Source organism: Tenrec ecaudatus, chromosome 10 (genome assembly GCF_050624435.1).
Source record: "Tenrec ecaudatus isolate mTenEca1 chromosome 10, mTenEca1.hap1, whole genome shotgun sequence".
Lineage (NCBI taxonomy): Eukaryota > Metazoa > Chordata > Mammalia > Afrosoricida > Tenrecidae > Tenrec > Tenrec ecaudatus.
Window position 1 is genome coordinate 142,628,050 of NC_134539.1, and position 22,872 is coordinate 142,650,921.

At 37.7% G+C, this 22,872-nt stretch overlaps 1 protein-coding gene across 9 annotated transcripts in view; it reads left to right on the forward strand.

The window, feature by feature from the left end:
- The window catches only part of TANC2 (tetratricopeptide repeat, ankyrin repeat and coiled-coil containing 2), a 364,118-nt gene that overhangs the window by 168,447 nt on the left and 172,799 nt on the right, over window positions 1–22,872 (forward strand). For all 9 annotated transcript variants that reach the window (XM_075562035.1, XM_075562037.1, XM_075562040.1 and 6 more), the window contains one exon: window positions 15,400–15,548. In XM_075562035.1, coding sequence (XP_075418150.1) covers window positions 15,400–15,548 — 149 coding nt within the window. The remainder of the gene's footprint in view (window positions 1–15,399; window positions 15,549–22,872) is intronic.

Here is a 22,872-nt window from a genome sequence, read left to right on the forward strand (position 1 = left end):
TTGGAGAAAGAAAGACAAAAGATTAGATTCCAGGAGAATGAGTAGATTAGAGAGTGTAATAGGATTGATGAGCAAAGCTAATGTCTGATTAACATTATGAACTTACAGAAATTGTGCTATCAATTTACTGAAAGATTTGTTGATGCTGTTATGCCAACCACATTCAACTACACTAGATCCAAGTGCAAAGTAGGTAGAGAGTTTGACTTTAACCAGAGCTGGAGTTTTTCCAAGTTAAACTAATAAGGTGAAAGCAGATGAAGGGGTTGAAGGTTTTGCATTTTATTTCATAGTTACTTATAACACGTGTTTATAAAACAGTGAATTATTGTCAGTAAAAATATATGTGTATATGAAATAGTTAAAGTTCTGTAGCGTAATTGTAAGGAACCTAGAGCTGTATGTAATAGTATTGATTATAAGTTACGTAAATGAGGCATTGAACTTTATTTACTCCCACAATGTAACTTAATTTGGGAATATTTGATTTAATGTTACTGCTGTAGACATGTTTCTATGTATTTTCTATGTGCTATCTCATGGCCTAGGAGCATGGATCTTTAACGCCACAGAATTTCTGGCATACCCCCCCATTTTCTATTAAAAAATCATCTCTCCTATTGCCCTTCTGAGAACTGTCTTTCCCCTTGCCTGATATCTACTTGTTATTATAGTACAGTAAAATACTTCTTCCTAGAATAGTACTTCTCTCTTTAAGACTGATAAGTATATCTCATTATTTTAGTGTTCAGTATTTAGAATAAATCTAAGATTTAGAAGCCAACAGAGAATAAATTTGCCGTTACATAAGTGTGACATTAGAGAGTAAGATTATCGTTTTCTTACTGTGACCAGTATATAAATGCTTAGCTTTCGCCATTAGAAGAAATTGTGCTGTGAATGAGGAAATCCAGGTCATTATGGAAATATTACACTGACAAGTACCACATCTTTACTGTGTTTTGTATCTCAAACCTATGTCTATTTAAAGCAGTTGTTAAAAATCTCAATTTTAAAACCCAAAGGATCATTTTAGTGAGAAAAATCAGTCTTGGAGATTTTATTGAAGCATTTAAGGTTCTTGAGCTTGTCAAATATTGCTTTTGATTTTAGTCAAATAATCATAATCATACATTGATAAGCAGGTATTCCTCTTCTGTATTGATGGCAGTTATGTAGGCAACATTAGTGTATGTGTTGCCAAGTAATAAGTGCTTTCTATCTCCATATATCCCTCTCTACAGTGATTCCCATTTCCGACCGGAGAGAATTCAAATAGTGGAGAGTTCTGACAGAGGATTGATAGTGCTTAAAAGCCTCTTCTCCTCACTAAGTGCCAAACTAATGAATTTTTTTAATGCTAAGAGTCCCTTATCTCACAAAATTTCATTCCTAGTAAACAAGGGAAGTCCCTCGTGTATGTACATGCATTTACACACAGGGTGAGTGAATGTGTAATTTTGACTAGAGAATATTTTTCCATTTATTTGTGCATGTTTAAGTTTTTAGTAGGAGTACTATCGGGTTATTGGAGATTGTTGTTATTAGTTGCCGTCTAATTGGTGATGTCCCTGTATTACAACAGAATGAATCGTTGTTTCTGGTCCTTAATCAACTTCTGAATGTTGATATGTTCAAATCTGTTGTTGTTAACATAGCCACTGTGCATTTTGAGTTATTCACAACTTAGGGGATTCGTCTTCTCACACTGTGCTATGCTATATTCTATTGTAATCTATTGATAATGTTCAGAATTTGATCAGTAGACCATCCTTTTTAGTATTTCTTATATTGAAAGCTCTACTGAAACTTGCTTACCATGGTTACCCCTGTTGGTATTTTAAATACTAGTGCTATAAATAACAGTTTAGCAAACTTGACAGATAAGTGGTGGTATCAAAATTTAGGTAATTTACTTACTGTATTGTAGTGATTTTTTTTTATCTTTAGGGACAAAGGCACTTAAAAAACACAAATATCATTTAATTATAGAAACAGATGATCCAATGATATGAGCTTTTGTTAATCTAGAAGTCTAAAATGAGGTGATGATTTGAAGGTAGGCAAGGAAGGAAACATTCATAGGGGCTTTAAAGTAGGTGTACCTTAAAATTATTCAAGGACTGGAAGGTTTAAGAACTTATCAGAAATCAATCCAAGTTTGGTGGGATATCCAACATTTTTGGCAATCTCTTTAACAAAAAATGTAAAAGTATCTTACTTTTGCAAACCTAAAAAACTATATTACCATGTAAATATTTTATTAAAGCTCTCCCTGGTTTATTAGAAAAATTAATTCCCAAATTTTAAGCTGTATTAACTTCTGCTAGGATACCTGAATGCTAAAAGAAAGATCAGAGAATTTAAGATTCTAACTGCAAAAGAAAGTAATTATAAACTCTTTGCTTTGGATGTGAAGTCAGAAAGGTGATTTTCAAACTCTTTGCATTGGCTGACCTTCTCATTAAGAGCACTAAACTGCATTTCCAAGGTTTAACATTGTGACTTAGACCTAAGTAATAGTGCTAGATCCTTACAACCCTGAAAAATATGGCTACCAAATTTGCTTTTCTTTTTTTAAAAATTAAATCATTTTATTGGGGCTTGTTCAACTCTTATCACAATCCACATATACATCCACTGTGTCAAGCACTTTTGTACATTTGTTCCCCTCATCATTTTCAAAACATTTGCTTTCTACTTCAGCCCCTGGTATTCGCTCCTCATTTTTCCCTCCCTCTCCCCCATTAACCCTTGATAATTTATAAATTATTATTATTTTGTCATATCTTACACTGTTTGACATCTCCTTTTACCCACTTCTCTGCGGTTACAAATTTGCTTTTCTTACCAAATATGTTTATGGAGACTGTGTTTCCAATGTAGAGGCTAGGTTGAAATATAGGATTTAGTAAAGCCTACTACACAACGACATCCCCTCTAAGCTCATAAAATATTTGGATGTGTTCTCCAGAAAATCACACTTAAATACAAAATGTTGCATATTGTTTCGGTTTTCAAAAAAGGTTAACATAGCATTTAGATTAGCTTGTTCCTGTGTAATACTTTATCTGAAAATTAATCCGAACAAAACAATAATACTAAAGATAATATTCTAACTAGGTTGTAGCTTTCCTTCTACAACTGGAGAAATGCCTTTGATTCTTTAAGTTAAGACTTAGGTGAGTTAAGGTAGTAGAGAAAGAAAGAATAGCTGAGAAAGACCCCAGCGTTCACACTTCACAAGATGAGGACCTGTGAGTAAAGAATCCTCAGGTATTTATGCTGCTGTCCCAACTTATATCTTACTTGAGTGTGGGGGTATGGGGACCCCAACATTCTAACAAGTTCTCAGGAGCAACCTTGTGATTGTGGAAAATATTACAGACAGACAGCGGGACACAGGAGCTCCTTGTTCCTTTGTCAGGATCAAGAGAAGGGATGTATTTTCCAGTGGGTATATGAAATGGTGCTTACAGATCTCTCAACAGGCATACATGTCATACAGCAAACCCATTACATAGTGAATCAAGTTGGATCATCATCTTGACATAGCGCTAGTTTACTTGGGATGTCCCTGAGCCCTTCCCAGGGGCGTAGTCTGTGATCATATAAGAAAGAGATGCCAGAAGAGGGTTTTCTACATTTTTTAAATGTTTATTAGGGGCTCATACAACTCTTATCACAATCCATGTATACATCAATTGTGTAAAGCACATCTGTACATTCATTGCCCTCATCTCTTTCAAAGCATTTTCTCTCCACTTAAGTCCTTTGCATCAGGTTCTCTTTTTTCCCCTCCCTCCCTGCTCCCCCCTCCCTCATGAGCCCTTGATAATTTATAAATTATTATTTTGTCATATCTTGCCCATCTGACTTCTTCCTTCTCCCCCTTTTCTGTTGTCCATCTCCCAGGGAGGAGGTCACATGTAGATCCTTGTAATCAGTTCCCTCTTTCCAACTCACCCTCCCTTTACCTTCCCAGTATCTCCACTCACACCCCTGCTCCTGAAGGTATCATCCACTCTGGATTCCCTGTGCCTCCAGCTCCTATCTGCACCAGTGTACATCCTCTGCTCTATCCAGACTTGCAAGGTAGCATTCGGATCATGATAGTGAGGGCTGGTGGGGAGAGAGAAGCATTTAGGAACTAGAAGAAAACTGTATTCTTCATCAGTGCTACATTGCACCCTGACTGACTCATCTCCTCCCCTAGACCCCTCTGCAAGGAGATGGGTTTGCTATAGAACGTGATTGCTCTTATTGACAGATAGCCAGACAACGGAATTATTCATCTTTCATGGTAGCGCCTTTAAGACTGCTCCTTGCAAAGGTATTTATAGAGGTCTAAATACAGGCATGCACATATGTAAATAATATTTATATATAATGAAGGGGAAATATATCTGTGCATATATTTATAGGTTTAGTATTAAGGTAGCAGATGGACAATGGGCTTCTTCTCAAGTACTCCCTCAATTCAAGAACACTTTGTTCTATTAAACTGGCATTCCATGATGCTCACCTTCCCAACATGATCTCTGAAGACAAAGTAGATGCATAAGCAAATGTGGTGTAGAAAGCTGATGTTGCCTGGCTGTCAAAAGGTATAGGGTCTAGGGTCTTAAAGGCTTGAAGGTAAACAAGTGGCCATCTAGCTGAGAAGCAACAAAACCCACATGGAAGAAGCACACCAGCCTGTGTGATCATGAGGTGTCAATGGGATCAGGTATCAGGCATCAAAGAACAAAAAGTCATATCATTGTGCATGAAGGCAAGTGCAAAGTGGAGACCCAAAGCCCATCTGTAGACAACTGGACATCCTCTTACATAAGGGTTGTGAGGAGGAGATGAGCCAGTCAGGGTGCAGTGTAGCAGTGATGAAACATGCAACTTTCTTCTAGTTCTTTAATGCTTCCTCCCCCACACTATCATGATCCCAATTCTGCCTTACAAATCTGGCTAAACCAGAAGGATGTACACTGATACAGACAAGAACTGGAAACGCAGGGAATCCAGGACAGGTGAACCCCTCAGAACCAGTGGTGAGAGTGGTGATACTGGGAGGGCGGAGGGAAGGTGATATAGCAAGGGGGAGTTAATCACAAGGATCTACATATAATCCCTCCCTGGGGGACAGGCAACAGAAAAGTGGGTGAAAGGAAACATTGGACAGTGTAAGACATGAAAAAAAAGTAATTTATAAGTTATCAAGGGTTCATGAGGGAGAAGGGCAGGAAGGGAGGGGAAATGAGCTGATACCAAGGGCTCAAGTAGAAAGCAAATGTTTTGAGAATGATGATGGCATCACGTGTACAAATGTGCTTGACACAATGGATGGATGTGTGGATTGTGATAGTTGTACGAGCCCCCAATAAAATGACTTTTAAAAAAAGTCTGTTCCTTAATACAGGGTTGTTGCAGTGGCGGGAAGAGGGGCATATTTTCCAGCCTGGGGAACGAGTATTTGAAAACATTTCTATCTCGGAACAATGGAGAGCTTGTTCTAAAAAGGGCTAGCTTTCCATGTCCATGGTTGCGAGCATAGAAATAAGGCCAAATACACTCTACCAAGTCCTCAGTTTACCATACTTGACATGAGTTCACAGTGACCCCTGTCACTAATAACTTAGATCTAGTTTTCCCATCTTCTTCCAGGGACCATTTTTTTCTTGGAAAAACTGTTTCTGCCCTCTAGGCCCTCCATATTAAGAGATAGTTTTTATTTAGAACCATAAACAAATTAAAACCGTAATCTTAGCAGCTAGTTTGTTTGCAATTGAGAAGGGTAGTTGTTTTATTTTGTTTTATTGACATATAATTCACATACCAAATGATAAGGTTTTAAATTTTAGTACATCAGCATTATTCCACTTTCCAGTGCACTCTGTCAGAGAGCAAGGCTGTCCACTTTCCTAGTCAATGGTCACAAGGTATATTTGTCAGAGGCTTATTAATCCATGTGGATATGCTGACAAATGGACTTTGGGCTTTCAGTGTCATCCATAGCCATAGACTATAATACAGTGCCCTCCTCTCGTCTTGGATTTTATTGTTTATAATCCTTGGAACACACAGGCTGGTGTGCTTCTTCCATGTGGGCTTAGCTGGCATATAACTTAGTTAGATGGCTGTTTAAGACATGCCTTTAGGACCCCAGACTATTCTTTCTGAGAGTCAGGCATCATCTGTTTCTTAACCGCACTTTGCTATAGCACCCCTATCTTCAGTGATCTCTTCATGAGTACAAGTACCTAGTAGTACTATATCCTAAGAACTAATTGTTATTTAATAAGGGCTTAACATTAAGTATATGATCAATATCCATTCATATATCTGTAGCTGATATACGTCTCCAGTCTACTTTAGAGATATCATTATCATTTTGTTGGAGAATATTATAAATCATCCCCATGGGGCATTTGATAACTCTAGTTTATATTTAACTTTAAAACAGTAGACAATGTATTCTAGAGAAGGCATTAAAAAAAGCTGTTAGGAAAAGAACCGTTTTTAAATTAAAATTTTAATGCCTTCACCCTAAAACGTGTTCTGCAATTCAACATTGTCATTTCCCATTTTTATTATTTCTAGTCTTGCCAGGCACAAGTCAAAACTGCTTAGAACTTTGAGTCATTTTGGATTTGGGGTGTCTGGTATGGCCTAGTCAAGGGTTCTTGCTTTATTTAGGGGGTGGCAGAGAAAGGTCAGGAAAATGAGAGAATGAAAGTTTCTCAACTCAGAACCAAACTCACTGCCATCAAGTCAATTCCTACTCGTAGCAACCCTATTAGGACAAGGTAGAACTGTCCCATGTGGGTTTCCAATACTTTATATAATACTTGAGTAGAAAGCCTTTCTCCTATGGAACAACTGGTGACTTTGAATTGCTGACCTTTTGTTTAGCAGCCCACTACACCATTATGGCTCCTTACTCATTCCATTAAACAAAATAGCAAGCACTACACAAAATTCCAGAAGAATATGTATTAGAGCGCCTCAGATCAGTCATCTGTCTGTCTGTCTTACTGTGATGGCTTTCACATTGCATGATGCTGGAAGCTATGTCACTGGTATTTCAAATACCGGCATGGTCACCCAAGGTGATCAAGCTTCATTGAAGTTGCCATACTAAGAACAGACTGAAGAAGGAATAGACTGTCCACTTCAGAGAGATTAGCCAGTGAAACCCTCATAAATAGTGGCATATAGTCAGATAGAATGCCAAAAGATAAAATAAGCTACTTCTGAGTGATTAGTCGCTGAAAACCATATGAATTCTAGCGAAATACTGTCAGACATAGGGTCTGAAGATGTGCCCTTCAGGTTGGAGGCTACTCAGAATGAAACTGGGCAAGGGCTGCCTCCTCAAATAGAATCCAACTATAATGCTGTGTGGTAGAGTAAAGCTTTGGTGTCTTCACTCGCTGATGGGGCACAAGTCAAAATGAGTAGAAGTACCTGCAAATATCCATTAATAATTGGAGCATGGAATGTACAAAGTATGAATCTAGAAGTTAAATGGAATACATAAAGGTCGTTATCATAGGCATTAGTGAGCTCTAATGACAGGGAACTGCCAGTAGTTCAGGAAGTGGAATAAGACATATCATTGCTGATGTTAGATGGGTCTGGGCTCAAAGCAGAGAGTATCAGAAAGATGTTTACTTGAGTTTCATTGACTGTGCAAAGGCATTTGACTGTGTGGATAACATTGAGAAGAATAGGAATTGTAGAACACTTCATTGTACTCACTAGGAACTTGTAAGTGAATCAAGAGGCAATTGTGCAAACAACAAAGGAATACAACATGGTTTAAAATCAAGAAAGGTGTGTGTCAGGGTTGTATCCTCTTACCTTACTTGTTCAATCTAGATGCTAAACAAATCATCAGAGAAGCTGTACAATATGAAGAAGAATGCAACATCAGGATTGAAGGAAGGTTTGTGAACACCTTGAAGTATGCAGATGAGACAACCTTGCTATTTGAAGCACTTGCTGATGAAGATCAAGGAGTGCAGCCTTCAGTGTGGATTACAACTCAACGTATGAAAGTTCAAAATCCTCACAACTAGACCATTAGATAGCATCATAATAAATGGAGAAAAGATTGAACTTGCCAGGGATTGTGTCTTGCCTGGATTCTATAATCAATGTTCAAGAAAGCAGCAGTCAAAAAAATCAAAAGACGCATTGTATTAGGTAGATCTGCCCAAGGCCTCTTTAGAGTATTGGAGAGCAAGGATATTACTTTGAGGAATAATGTGTGCTTGACCCAAGCCATCGTATTCTCCATTGCATCATATGCAAGTGAAAGGTAGACATTGAATAAGGAAGTCCATAAAAGACTTAATGCATTCGAATTGTGGTTCTGGAGAAGAATATTGAAAGTAACATGGACTGTTAAAAGGACAAGCCTAGGGGTTGGGGATCACAGTGCAGGGAGGAGAAAAAAAAAAAAAAGACAAGCCTATCTGTACTGGAAGAAGTAAGACCAGAGTGGTTCTTAGAGGTAAGGATGGCAAGACTTGTCTTATGTACTTTGGGCATATTGTCAGGAGAGACTAGTCACTGGAGACGGACACCATGTTTGAAAAAGAGGAAGGCCCTCAACAAGATTGATCGACACAGGGTTGCATCAGTGAGCTCAGGCACAGGAACAATTGTGAGGGTAGCTCGGGACCTACTGGTATTGGCCATTATAAATCAGAGATTCATGTGTTTTACTATACTGGGAAATACACAATCAAGAAGAGAATAGTGTTGCATTCATCATCAAAAAGGAGATTTCAGTTGTGCAATTATCTACAGATGTGCTGTGGGTCTCCATACCAAAATGATTTATTAAAATAAAAAAGAAAGCAAACAAGAGATTTCAAAATCTATCTTGAACTACAGTGCTGTCTGTGGTAGGATAATATCTATACACATATAAGGAAATCCAGTCAATACAACTATTATTCAAAGTTATGCACCAACACAAAAGCTCGTGATACAGAAATTGAAGAATTCTACCAGCTTCTTTAGTTTGAAATTGATCAAGCATACAATCAAGATGAATTGACTGGAATGCGAAAGTTGGAAAAGAGGAAGGGACAGTAGTTGGAAAGTATAACCTTGGTCATAGAAACCAAGCTGGAATTTGTATGATAGAATTTTGCAAAACCAACCCCTTTTTCATTGCCAAATAATCTTTTTAAAACAACACAGAAGGCAACCACATGTGGACTTCTCTAAATGGAATACACCGTAGTCAAAAGAACTATATCTGTGAGAAGAGACAATGGAGAAACTCAATATTAGCAGCCAAAACAAGACTAGGGACCAACTGTGGAACAGACTGTCAATTTCTTATATGTAATTTCAGGCTGCAGTTGATGAAAATTAAAACACATCCATAAGAGCCAAATTATGATCTTGAGTATATCACTCCTGAGTTTTGATAACATTTCAAGAATAGGTTAACAAATTTAAAGCTAATGACTGATGAGCTGTGGCATGATACCAGGAACATCATGCAAGAAGAAAGCAAAAGGTCATTAAACAGAAAAGATCAAAGTGGATGTCAGAAGAGCCTCTGAAGCTTGCTCTTAAATGTACAGTAGCTAAAGAAAATGATGAAGTAAAAGAGTTGACCACAAATTTTCCAAGGGGGCAGCCCAAGAAGACAAAATAAAGTATTGCAATGAAATATGTCAACCATCTGGAGTTAAATAGCCAAAAGGGAAGAACATTCTGAGGATGGGGGTGTTTGGGGTGGGGGAAGCTATAGAAAAAACCCAGGTCTTAAATTTCAATACTGAAGATTCTATAGGCAAAATATTGAATTATGCAAGAAGCTTCAAAAGATGGAAGGAATACAGAGTCACTGTACCAAAAAGATCTGATTAATATTCAACCATTTCAATAGGTTGCATGTAATCAAGAACTAGTGATACTGAAGGAAGTTTAAGCTGCACTGAAGGCATTAATGATAGACAAGGCTCTAGGAATTTGACGATACCATTGCAATATTTCAACAAGCTCACAAAGCACTGGACGCATTCACTTGACTATGCCAAGAAACTTGGAAGGTGGCCACCTAGCCAAGAGGCTGGAAAAGAGTCATGTTTGTGCCCATTTCAGAGAGGTGACCCTACAGAATGCAGAAATGATCAAATCATATCATTAATATCACATGCAAAATGTTACTGAAGATGACTCAACAATCGTTACCTCAGTTACATCAACAGGGAGCTGCAAGAAATTAAAGCTGTATTCAAAAGAAAATATGCAATAAAGGATATCATTGCTGATGTCAGATGGATATTGGAACAGGAAAATGTTTGCTTGTATTTTATTGACTATGCAAAGACATTAGATTGTAGATCATAACAAATTTTGGACAGTATTAAGAAGAATGGAAATTCCAGACCAAGAGGCAGTCTTACAAACAACAAAGGAATATTGCATGGTTTAAAATTAGGAAAGGTATGCATCAAAATTAATATCCTTTCACTGTGTTTGCTGATCAAGTAAGAGAATCTGGACTGTGTGAAGAACGTGGCTTCAGGATTGGAAGAGGATTTACTCAACCTGTGGTATGTAGATGATACGACCTTGCCTGCTGAAAGAAAAGAGGACCTGAAGCTCTTGTTGATGAAGATATAGGATTGCAGGTTGCAGTATAGATTACAACTCGCAATATGAAGAAAACCAAAATCCTCACAGCTGGACCAGTAGATAGATAGCATCGTGATAAATGGAGAAAATATTGGAATTGTCATTGATTTTATCTGGCTTGGATCCACAATCAGTGCTCATGGAAGCAAGAGTCAAGAAATTAAACTTGGTAAATTGGGGAAAATCTGTTGTATAAGACTTCTTTAATGTGTTAACAAGCAAAAATCTTACTCTAAAAACTAAAGTGTGCCTGACCCAAGCCATGGTATTTTCAGTGTTATATGCATGTGAAAGCAGGACAATGAATAAGGAAGACTGAACAATTAATGCATTTGAAGTGTGGTGTCATCCAAGTGTATTGATGAGAGTACTGTAAACAACAAGCAAATCTGTCCTGGAGAAAGTATAACCAGGATGCTCCTTAGAAGTGAGTTTCTACTTTGGACATGTTATCAAGAGAGCCCAGTTCCTAGAGAAGAGACATCATGTTTGATAAAGTAGAAAGACCATCAAAGAGATAGATTGATAACAGTAGTTGAATCAATGGGATCAAACATTAAAACAATTGTGAGGCTGGCTCTGCATTGGGCAGTGTTTTGTTCTGCTGTACTTAGGCATTGCTGTGAGTTGGAATCAACTCAAGGGAAGATAACTAAGAGTAGACTAAGATTTCCTGATTTAGCTCTTTTATTCATATATGCTACTATATGTAATATTTTAATTTACATTATGATTTATATATTCTAAGTGGAGCTCTGGTGGTGTGTGGTCACAAGTTGGGCTTCTAACTGCATCGTTAGGGGGAAAGAGGAGGTTTTCTACTCCCGTAAAGAGTTACAGTCTCAGAAATTCACACTGTCAGGTCAACCGTGTCCTACAGGGTCACTGTGAATTGGAATCAACTTGATGGCAGCGCATTTGGCTTCTATACACTGATTATACGTTGCTGCAATACATAGACATTGCCAAATAGTACAGCATGATATCCAGACATTAGTACAAAGCAGGGTGTGGCATTCATACCCTTTCCATTATTTTTACTTTTTGTTATTAACTACTGTGTTTAGCTACATCATGAGGAGGTAATATACATGGCTGAATAATTGAAATGTGAAGGTACTTTAAAAAACGTTTTTATTGGCACATAATCCACATCTACCATTCAATAGTTCAATCATAATGACTTATACAGTCATTACCACAATTTTTGAACATTTTCTTCTTTCTTGTACTCATTCATTAGCTTCCCCCTACCCCACTGCTATCATACTCCCGAGAAATCACTAATCCAGTTACTGTCTCTGTTGATTTACCTATATGAAGTTAACGTTTTAAAACAAAGACTTAAAGAACTATTGGCGATTTTCCTTGACCAGTAACACCTAATAATACCATTTCTAACAGTATAGTCATGAAATGACTTTCTGGTATTCCTTTATGGAATACTGGTGGTGCTACTAGGTAAGTGTTAGACTGTTAATCACAAAGTTGGTAGTTCAATCCCAGTAGCCTTTACTCCACAAGAGAAAGATGAAGTTATCTACCCTCATAAAGATTTTTAGCCTTGAAAACCCTGTAGAGAATCGCAATGAGTCTGAATTACTCCTCCATGTCAGTGGTTTATATTGCAGTAAGTCTTCCACTATTCGCTTCTTTCTTCATCTCCACCACTTACCATCCATAGACTTCAGTTCTTCTCTACCACATTTCTACAATATTATATGAAGAATTGTCTGGTGAGATTAATACTTTATCCTCTTCCGCTTTTATCACTAATTATTAACTTATTTCTGCTAGTTATCTTTCATTGCCTTTAATTACTTTTTTGTTCCAAGAATCAAAACCACTCTTAAAATATTTGTAGAAAGAATCCTAAACTAGATGGGACTATATTTTTTTTTCTTCACTAAAAGGGGCTTTCATTTGCTTCTGTGAGGTGCCTGGAAATGCTAGCAACCCAGGACTACTTCCATCTACTAAATTCATGGTTCAAGGTTTTCTAATCTGAAGAAACTAGATGACACAAATCATTTATGCAAGGCCTGACTTACTTTGGATTCATCTTTACTCTTAGGATGCTGCTTTTTGGGGTCTCAGCCCAAAGTAGGGTGTTTTACCAGAGCCTCTATTCTTGACAGAACCGAGACTCCCAACTTTTGTCTTCCAGATCTTTTTAAAATAAATATTTTGTCCAATTTATTTAATTGTCATAAGCATGAGCATCTTCTATTACTGAAAGTCCCCTGCTGCCATTATTTGCTTTGGGTAAAAAATGTTTAGCATTTATGTATTTCAATTGAAATTACATTCTAAAGTATATAAAAGGAATATCTTTATTTTTGTGTTCTAGAAGCTAAATGAATGCAGACTGCCCTCTAAAATAGAATCCTACCCATTTGGACTATTAAGCAGTTGAATTAATATTAGCCAGTTGATTGCCTGCAATATAAAGGAATGCTCTGTGCACACAAACATTTGAATTGACTCATGGTCAGAGCCACTTAACTTCTCTTTGGACTTGGAAACTAAATCTCAAAGATATTAGTATTTCACATAAAAAACGACATGTTTTTGCCTCTTACTAGTTATGATACTAAATCGTTGAAAAACTTGATTTCTGTTTCTGATCTTTCCCTGGCTTTATTTAACCTGGTTTTGTTAGATTAAGGTCTGTGTGTGTTTTATCTAGCTTGATCTACAAATGCATTTCATAGATTTTAGAGATAAATTCAGCATTTTATATATACATATATATGTATGTTTTTGTTTTTTTGCTTTGAGCTTACCTTCTTCAGTAGTCATAATACTTAGATCATGATTGTGAGTGGGTGAAGGTGATGTTTCAATTACTGCTGGAAAAAAAGACACCTTTTTTTTTAATGGCATGGGCGTCATCATGCAGAATAATTAGAGACTTTCTTGTAATGTTTAAAGAGAATCATGAGACACAGCTTAATACAACCTGGCTTTCTATTACTTGGCTCTGTTGCAAACCACTTTTAAAAGGAATGTTCTTATCTGATAGGTAATGTTTTAGTAAAGCAGTACATTGAATATCAAAAGCATATAATACATTTTCTATTATATCAAAAGATACCTAGTACATATATTAAAAATTCACTCTTCTATTAATGCATGTAGTTCATCCTTGGTATTACAGAGCAGGAAGGTTACCTTTAAAATATAAAAGTATTATATTTTATATAAATAATTTCTCTTTTAAGTCTTAAGTCATTGGCTAGAATTCATTTGAGTTTTACAAATAAAACTTTCTCTACAGCCAAGGGTATAACATAAGGATGCTGGTTTTTGTTGTTTTATCAAAGCAATGATGTTTCCTTTTCTTAGTTAAAATTTCTTATGTACAATGAGCTCTCTAGTATAATAAATGCTTTATCTGGCCCCTAGTCAAGTGGTGTTAAAAATAATAATAATAACATCAACAACCCTAATGCTGTGCTGTTTGCCCTGCGCAGAGGAAATAAAGAATTAAACTACAGCCAGTGGTCACAGTTTCTAATGCTTTCGAATAACAGTTCTCAATCATGTGTTCTCAACGATCTAACCAGGGCTTCAGGAGGACACAGACAAAAAATCCAAATGTTAAAAAAAAAAAGAGTGGGAAAAGAAAAGAAACAAAAGAAAATATAGGATAACTGAAAGAATCTGAATAAAATGGTAACTAGAAACTACACCTCAAGACTAAAATTATACTGGAAGTATAACTATCCAAGAAATGAGAAACATTGTTTTACTCATTGTTTGACGTATAACCGCCCCCCCCAAGAGGGATGAACAATAGTAACTTGGGTTAAGGGAGACAGTAGTCAGTGTAAGCTATGAAAATAACAATAATTTATAAATTATCAAGGGTTCGTGAGGTAGGGAGGAAAAAACAGGAGTTCATACCAAGGGCTCAGCAAGTTATAAAAACATTTCCTCAAATTCAAATATTTCAAATAGATACACACAATACATCAATTATAATCTATAAAAGTGAGACATCCCCCTCACAGAAGGGTCACAGGGAAAAGACGAGCCAGTCAACGTGCAGTATAGCACTGATGAAACATACAACCTTCCTCTAGTGCTTTAATGCTTCCTCCTCCCCACTATCATGACCCCAGTTCTACCTTATAAATCCTGCTAAACCAGAGGATTTACACTGGTACATATCAGAGCTGGAAACACTGGGACTCCAGGATGGATAAAACTCTCAGGACCAATAATGAGAGTAGAGATACCTGGAGGGGAAGGAGATGGGGAAAGTGGGGGAGAAAGGGGAACCGATCTCAATTATCAACATATAACCTTCTCCCTGGGGGATGGACAACAGAAAAGTGGGTGAAGGGAGATGTCGGTCAGTGTAAGACATGACAAAATAATAATAATTTATATATTATCAAGGATTCATGAGGGAGAGAGGGAGGGGGGAAAATGAGGAGCTGGTACCAAGGGCTCTAGTATAAAGAAAATGTTTTGAGAATGATGATGGCAATAAATGTATAAATGTGCTTGACACAATGGATGGATGGATGGATTGTGATAAGAGTTGTACAGGCCACCAATAAAATGATTTTTAAGTGAGAAAATTAGCTTCTAGACAGAGACCTTCTAAATTTAGATGTAAAGTTTGAAAACTATGGAAAGAAACTAAATTGAATATAAGAGTAGTTCCAGAATTAGGCCATTCATTTTGAAGGAATCACAATGTTTTCCAATTGCTTCTTTATGTAGGTGATGCTGAACAGGAACTTGGTCCCCCTCCATCTGTAGATGAAGCAGCAAACACACTCATGACTCGTCTGGGTTTCCTCCTTGGAGAGAAAGTCACGGAAGTTCAGCCTGGTGACCAGTACAGCATGGAAGTGCAAGACGAAAATCAGGTAAGCTGATTGTTATCAGCTTTTTATACCAGGAATGGAAAAGAGAGAGAGAGAGAGAGAGAGAGAGAGAGAGAGAGAGAGAGAGAGAGAGAGAGAGAGAGTGTGTGTGTGTGTGTGTGTGTGTGTGTGTGTGTGTGTGTGTGTGTTTGTGTGTTTCTCTGGAAGAATAATTCCAGATCTTGACTGGCTTTTCAGACCTGGAGATAACATTTAATTTTCTGTAATCACTACACTTCTTTTTTTTTTAATGGTATTTTTTTAATTAGAAAATAGAGAATAACATTTTTTTTGGTAACAGAATGTATCAGTTTATTCTTACTTTTTCTTTTTTTTTAAACAATTTATTAGGGACTCATACAACTCTTATCACAATCCATACATATACATACATCAATTGTATAAAGCACATCCGTACATTCTTTGCCCTAATCATTCTCAAAGCATTTGCTCTCCACTTAAGCCCTTTGCATCAGGTCCTCTTTTTTTTTCCCCCTCCCTCTCCGCTCCCCCCTCCCTCATGTGCCCTTGGTAATTTATACATCGTTATTTTGTCATATCTTGCCCTATCCGGAGTCTCCCTTCCCCCCCTTCTCCGCCATCCCTCCCCCAGGGAGGAGGTCACATGTGGATCCTTGTAATCAGTTCCCCCTTTCCAACCCACTCACGTCTCCACTCTCCCAGCATCGCCCCTCACACCCTTGGTCCTGAAGGTATCATCACTACACTTCTTTTTTATGAAACATCTTTTAGTTTAATTCTTACATTTAAAAACCCACTTTAAGATTTGATTCATATACTGAGTAGATGAGGGGATGGATGGATGCATGCATGCATGCACAAGCAAGCCAAAAAAAACAAATGTAGCATATGTAAAAACTGCTCTCAGAAATTGCAAAATATACATTCATTCCAAGTACACATGAATTATTTACCATTTTAGGATTATGTTTAGTCTGTCACATAGAATAAGTACACAAACATCAGAAATTTGAAGTTTGAGCAGGTGGGGGAGAATGGGGGAACCTATCACAATGATTGACATATAACCACCTTCCAAAGGGGATGAACAACAGAAACGTGGGTAAAGGAAGACAAGAGTCAGTGTAAGACATGAAAATAATAATAATTTATAAATTATTAAGGGTTCATGGGGGAGGGGGTGTGGGGGAGGGAGAAAAAAACTGAGGCTGATACCAAGGGCTCAAGTAGAAAGAAAATGTTTTGAAAATGGTGATGGCAACATATGTACAAATGTGCTTGACATAATGGATGAATGTATGGATTGTGTTAAGAGCTATAAGAGTACCCAATAAAATGATTAAACATTTTTTTGAAATGGTTAAGCTAATCAATAGCAAAATGTTAACCTAAAACATTTCCAGATGTTTGGGTATTAAATAATAACATGATACATCTAAAAATATTGGTATTGGGTGTCCAATCATACATACACAAGTTTATTCCAAACAAAATGGGTTTAAGCTTGTCGTTGAGATCAGTGGATGACTGCAGACAAGTTTTCTCAGTAACTCATTTGTCTAAGTCTTATAAGGTTATCTTCAAAAGGGGAAGCTTTTGTGCTATGAGAAAAAATGATGTTATGGTGAGACCTAATATAAAATTTTAAACAAAATTCAAGTGGACATCTTCCCAAATCATTGAAGATGTCCAACAGTTTATGGAGGGTTGCCCCACTTTTATTATTAGATTTCATTGAGTCAGCTCCAGCTCATAGCTATGATATATACAACAGGGCAAAATCCTGCTGGTTTGGTGTCATGCTCAGAATGATTGTTGTACTTGAGCCCATTGTTGCAACTTGTGTGTCAATCTATCTCATTGAAGGTGTTTTTTTTCACTGCCTTCTACTTTATCAACCCTGGTGTATTTCTCCAGGAACTGGTCTCCTAAAAACATGTCCAAAGATTGTGAGACCAATGCCATCTTGTTTCTAAGAGTATTCTGACTATACTTCTTTCAAGACATATGAGGGGATTGCCCCCGTCCCTGAAAAACCCCAGGTAAAACCATGTGCTGGGTGGAGCTTTCATAGGATGCATTTTCCTGCTGAGCTAGCATCAAGTAACTAGCTCTGAGATAGTGCATCAAGTGGCATTGCCTTGGAAGGTTCTCTCTGGTCACAATGAACTTTTTTCTTAAAAGAAATTTTGCTCGAACCTCATTTTTTGTAATGATCAATTTTAGAAAACAGCATGCAGCAGTGAAATTTTGTTTCCTGGTCGGGAAAAATGCTGCAGAAACTGTTATGATATTGAACACAGCTTACAAGAATGGTGCTATAGGAAAAACTCAAGTATTCGAGTGGTTTTTCGTTTCAAAAAAGGTGAATTGTCCATTAATGACAAACCTCATTCTGGATGTGTGTCAATTTCGTGAACGGATGAAAATGTTGACAAAACTCGTGCACTTGTGCTTGAAGACTGGCAACAGACCATTTAAGTGATGGGTAAGTTATCTGGACTGTCTTGGAGTGCGGTTCAGCACATTTTAAGGGAAGATTTGGGAACGAGAAGGATTGCTGTGAGATTGGTGCCTCGGATGCAGACTGAGCAGGAAAAGGAGCTTTAAGTGAAAACATGCCAGGCTTTGCAAGAGCAGCTTCTGTGCTACCCTGGTTTTCTTCCCAAGGTCATTACTGGTGATGAGACATGGTGCAATTCTTATGACCCTGAAAGCAAATATCAATCAAGCCAGTGGAAGACGCCAGTATCACCTTGCCCTCCAAATGTTCTTCAAGTACAATCAAAGATCAAGACAATGTTCATTTGTTGTTTTTTTTTTATGTGAAGGGGCTCTAGTGCATTTAGAATTTGTTCCATCAGGTCAGACTTATAATCAAACTTTCTATTTAGAGGTCCTGTAAAAATTGTGTAATGGTGTACAACAAAAAAAGGCCTGCTTTGTGGTTGATGGGATTGGTTTTTGCCACCATGCATTTGCTCACACAGCCATCTCAGTACACCAGTTTTTGGCAAAAAAACAAAACCAGCATGCCTCTCTTGCTCCATGCATCTTACTCACCTGACCTGGATCTATACAACTTCTTTTTGTTTCTACGAATGAAGAGGGACATCAAAGGACAGCGATATGACAACTTTGAAAAAAATGAGGGAGGTGCTGTCAGCCATCCAAACAGATGAGTTTGAAAAATGTTTCCAAGAATGGAATAGCAGATTTGACAAATGTATTGCATGTAATGGAGAGTACTTTGAAGGTGATAAGGTTGTTTGTAAAAAAATTTTAAATACATAGCTTTGGGGGGGGAATTCTGTTTTTCTTTAGGGGTAGCCCCTTATATTTGTTGTTCTTCTGATAGTTTGTGGTACTTATAATATTCTTTTCAAACACCATAAATCTAAAGCATGTATGCTCTAGTCATTGTGCAGCTTTCACACACAGGTGATTAGAAATACCCAGAAAGATGTTTAACTATGTTTCATTGACCATGAAAAAGCATTCTTTGTGGTCATAAAAAATTACTTTATAAAATTTCAGAGAATAGGAATTCTAGAATACTTAATTTGTGCTTATGCAGAACCTGTACCTAGATCTATGAGAGGCATTCATTCAAATGGAATATGAGTTTACTTAGGTTAGAAGCCAGGAAAGAGGCACATTAGGATTGTAAAACTTTCATTGTATGTAATTACATCTGTATTCTGTGAAAATTATCTGAGACCGTATTAAGAAGAACCTGGTAACAGGATTAGAAGAAGTATCTTTAACAACCTGCAATGTGCACAGGGCACAACTTTGCTTGCTGAAAGTAGAGAGGACTGAAGCACTTACCGATGAAGATCTAATAATTCAGTCTTTAATAATGAATTACACCTCAACATAAATAAAACAAAAAGCTACGCAAATGGACGAATCAACATCATGATAAATGGAGAAAAGTTTGAAGTTGTTAGATTTCTTGGGTGAGAAATAACTCGTTCCTTGGCTTTGCACAAGAAAGCACTCAGAAGCCCAATTTGTGATCTAAATGGGTTTTTATAAAGGATAGAAGTTTCAGGCTTTATAGTAACTGAACACAAGCACCCTCATGGCACTTCACACTCACGTGGTGGGCTGAAGGGGACAGGGGATGAGGGTATGGAGACCGCGGCATGGCCACTGGGAACCACGAAGAGCAGCTGGAAAAAGGGTGGTGGTCTCGACCCATTGGCTGAATTAAGCCCACCTGGGCTAGATTGTGGCCCACCCAGGTGTACTGCCCACCTAGGCATACCACCTGCCCTGGCTTGGGGCCTGAATTGGCCCATGCCCTTTAGCCTTTATCATTTTTCAACTTCTTGTAGGGAGCCACTAGCCATGGAGAAGACCAACCCCTTATCCGGCTACCTGTCATTGTCAAGAATTTCATTTTAGTTGGATCTATATTCAATGCCTATGGAAACAGCAGTCGGAATCAAATGATATAGTGCAAAAAAATCTCCGTACTTCAAGTGTTAAAAAGTAAAGATGTTACTTTGAAGACTAAAGGTGTATCTGACCCAAGTCGTAGTCTTTTCATTCACCTTCATATGGATTCGAAAGCTGGACAATAAATAAGGAAGACTGCAGTATAATCCATGTATTTGAATTATGGTATTGGCAAAGAATAGTAAATATACCCTGGATTGTCAGAGCAAATAAATCTGTTTGAAGAAGTACAACCAAGAATGGTCCTTAGAAGGGATGGTGGTACTTCACATACTTTGGACATGTCATCACAGGGACCAGTTCCTGAAAAACATCATAATTGGTAGAGTGCCCTGCCAAAAATTTTAAAAAGAAGACCCTAAGCAAAATGGTTTGATACAGTGGGCTGCAACCATGAGCAGCTCCGGACAATCCACTTTTATAACTCATGTTCCTAGCAGCTTTAGCATACTGTTCATTATAACACTTGACATCGTTGTTGTGAGGATGATTAAAAAGTGACTATAAAAATACTTGTAAGTGCCCAACCTGATCCCACCACACCGAGGCAGAGCACTGGGGGAGTGCAGCGGAACAGCAAGGGACTGAAGCGGCAAGGTCCCCAGGGAATGCTGAAAGTGGACTTTGGGGCCAGGGTGTGGTGCCCCAACAGACTGGACTGGAAAACATTCCTAAAGGCCAACAAACGATCCTTGAACTAACTTAAAAAAAAAATACTTGTAAGCTGTAAAATGCCATATAAATAAAAAGTATAAAATCCAACATGTGCACATAAGCTTCAACTCTAATTTGGGAGAAATTATGTTAATAATTTATTTTTATATTTCTTAAATGAGGAAATGTTACATTTCTTATCAAATTGGTAAGTTTTTTTCTAATTAGTATATTTAAACTATAAAGCATGTAACAAATATAGCATGTTTTTGTTGTTATTAGGTGCCATCAAGTCAGTTCTGATTCATAGAAACCCTATGTACAACAAAACACTACCTAGTCCTGTACTATTCTCACAATATTGACCATAAGAGCTAAATGATAGCTTTTTGAGGGGGAGAATAAAAAAATTTTTGAATATGTAATTGTTTAGTAATTTTCTTGGAATTATGCCATATTCCAACATAGGCCCTGGAAACCCACTTGGAATCATGCACAGTACCATCAGTTTAAACAACATACAGCATAGGAAGGCTGGTATGTTTTGGAAGATCCTATAGTACTTTGGACATATTTTCAGGAGAAACCAGGGTCTAGAAAAGAACATCATGTTTGGTAAAGCAGAGAATCAGCAAAAAGAAGATAACCCTTGGGCAAGATGAATTATTACAAATCCATACAAAATAGCATTTTTTAACATGGGATGGCTATTCATATATGTATTACAAAAGACATGAGTATGGTTCTTTTTTTCATGTTTCTTAAACGAGGCAGTGCACACTGGAGTATACGGGAATTATCATACCAAATTTCTAAATTGAAGAATCCTAATTAGTAAGTCTAGGGTAGGGTTTAGTATATCATTTGTTAGTGGGATGGGGGAGGGAACAGCGAGGCTTATTTTCCTTAGTTTTTTACATTCTATAGGTGACGTTACTATAGACTATTAGAGTCAGTGTCATTGCTCTGATACAGGAATGTTTTGTAAAAACAAGAGCAATTACAAAATAAATTGAAACCTCTCTTTCTGGAGAAAAGTTATATAATAGAAGAGAAATTCATATAAATTTGGGGTTTATTGCATTCTTAAGAAAAACCCCCTAAAGACCGTAGTCTAGGGGGACATCTAGTTTATTTAGAAAAACACAGTTCATAAAGATAATGTTCTAGATCCTAGTTTAGTGAGTAGCATCTGGTATCTAAAAAGCATGTCATCCTAATGTAGTTATTGGTCTCTTCCCACCTGGAGCAATGGAGAAGGAAGAGTCAGGATGTCATTAGTCCAAAGAACTAATGGCCCAGCATGAACCACATTGTCCTCTCACCTAAGACAAGAAGCACTAGATGGTGCTAGCAACCAAGCACTCTGACTAGGACCATCCATTCTTGATGAAAATGGGTGCAAATATGGAATAGAACTCAAAAAAAATAGAATAAATTAAGACCAGACTTACTAGCTTGAAAGAGTCTAGAAGAACCCCTGAGATCTGTTGCCCTGAAACAACTTTCTGAAGGTACTCCCAACGGCCACCTTTCAGCCAAACAGGACTATACAACACACAGTAACCCTTACGAAATATGTGCTCCTTAGCCACTACACAGAGAAGACTGTAGAGCCGGCCCCACCATGAGACATGATGCCCCTTACTGACCCACAGCACTACGGAGGACAGGACTGAAGACACATTTTGGGAATTGTGCCCGATCTTACACACACATATACATATACTGAGGCAAAACATAAATGGAGCACAACAGAGAGCAGCAAGGGTAGCAAGGCAACAAAATCCCCCAAGGAATCCCGAAAATAGGCTTTGGAATCGGTGGACAGGCCTTGGCACATCATCAGACCCGATGGAAAACATTCATAAGGGTTGGCAGACAGACCTGGAACTATTTATAGGCTTTTTTTTCTTCTCATGTATATCCATATAAGATAGGAAGGATGAACAGTCCTGAGGAGAAAACAACAGTGCCTATGGCTCTTGGGGGACATGGGAGAAGAGGTGGGAGAACGTGAGGGGGGTGACAATAAACCCAGGCACAAGGGAACAGCAAGAGATCTCACACTGATGGCAAGGAGAGTGTAGAACTCCTGGTGGGGTCTGATCAATTGCAATGTAGCCAAAGAAATTACTGAGAGCCAAGTGAAGGTTGCACATTGATAGTGGGACAGGAGGAAAGTAAAAAGAAATAGAAGAAAGAACTAGGAGGCAAAGACATT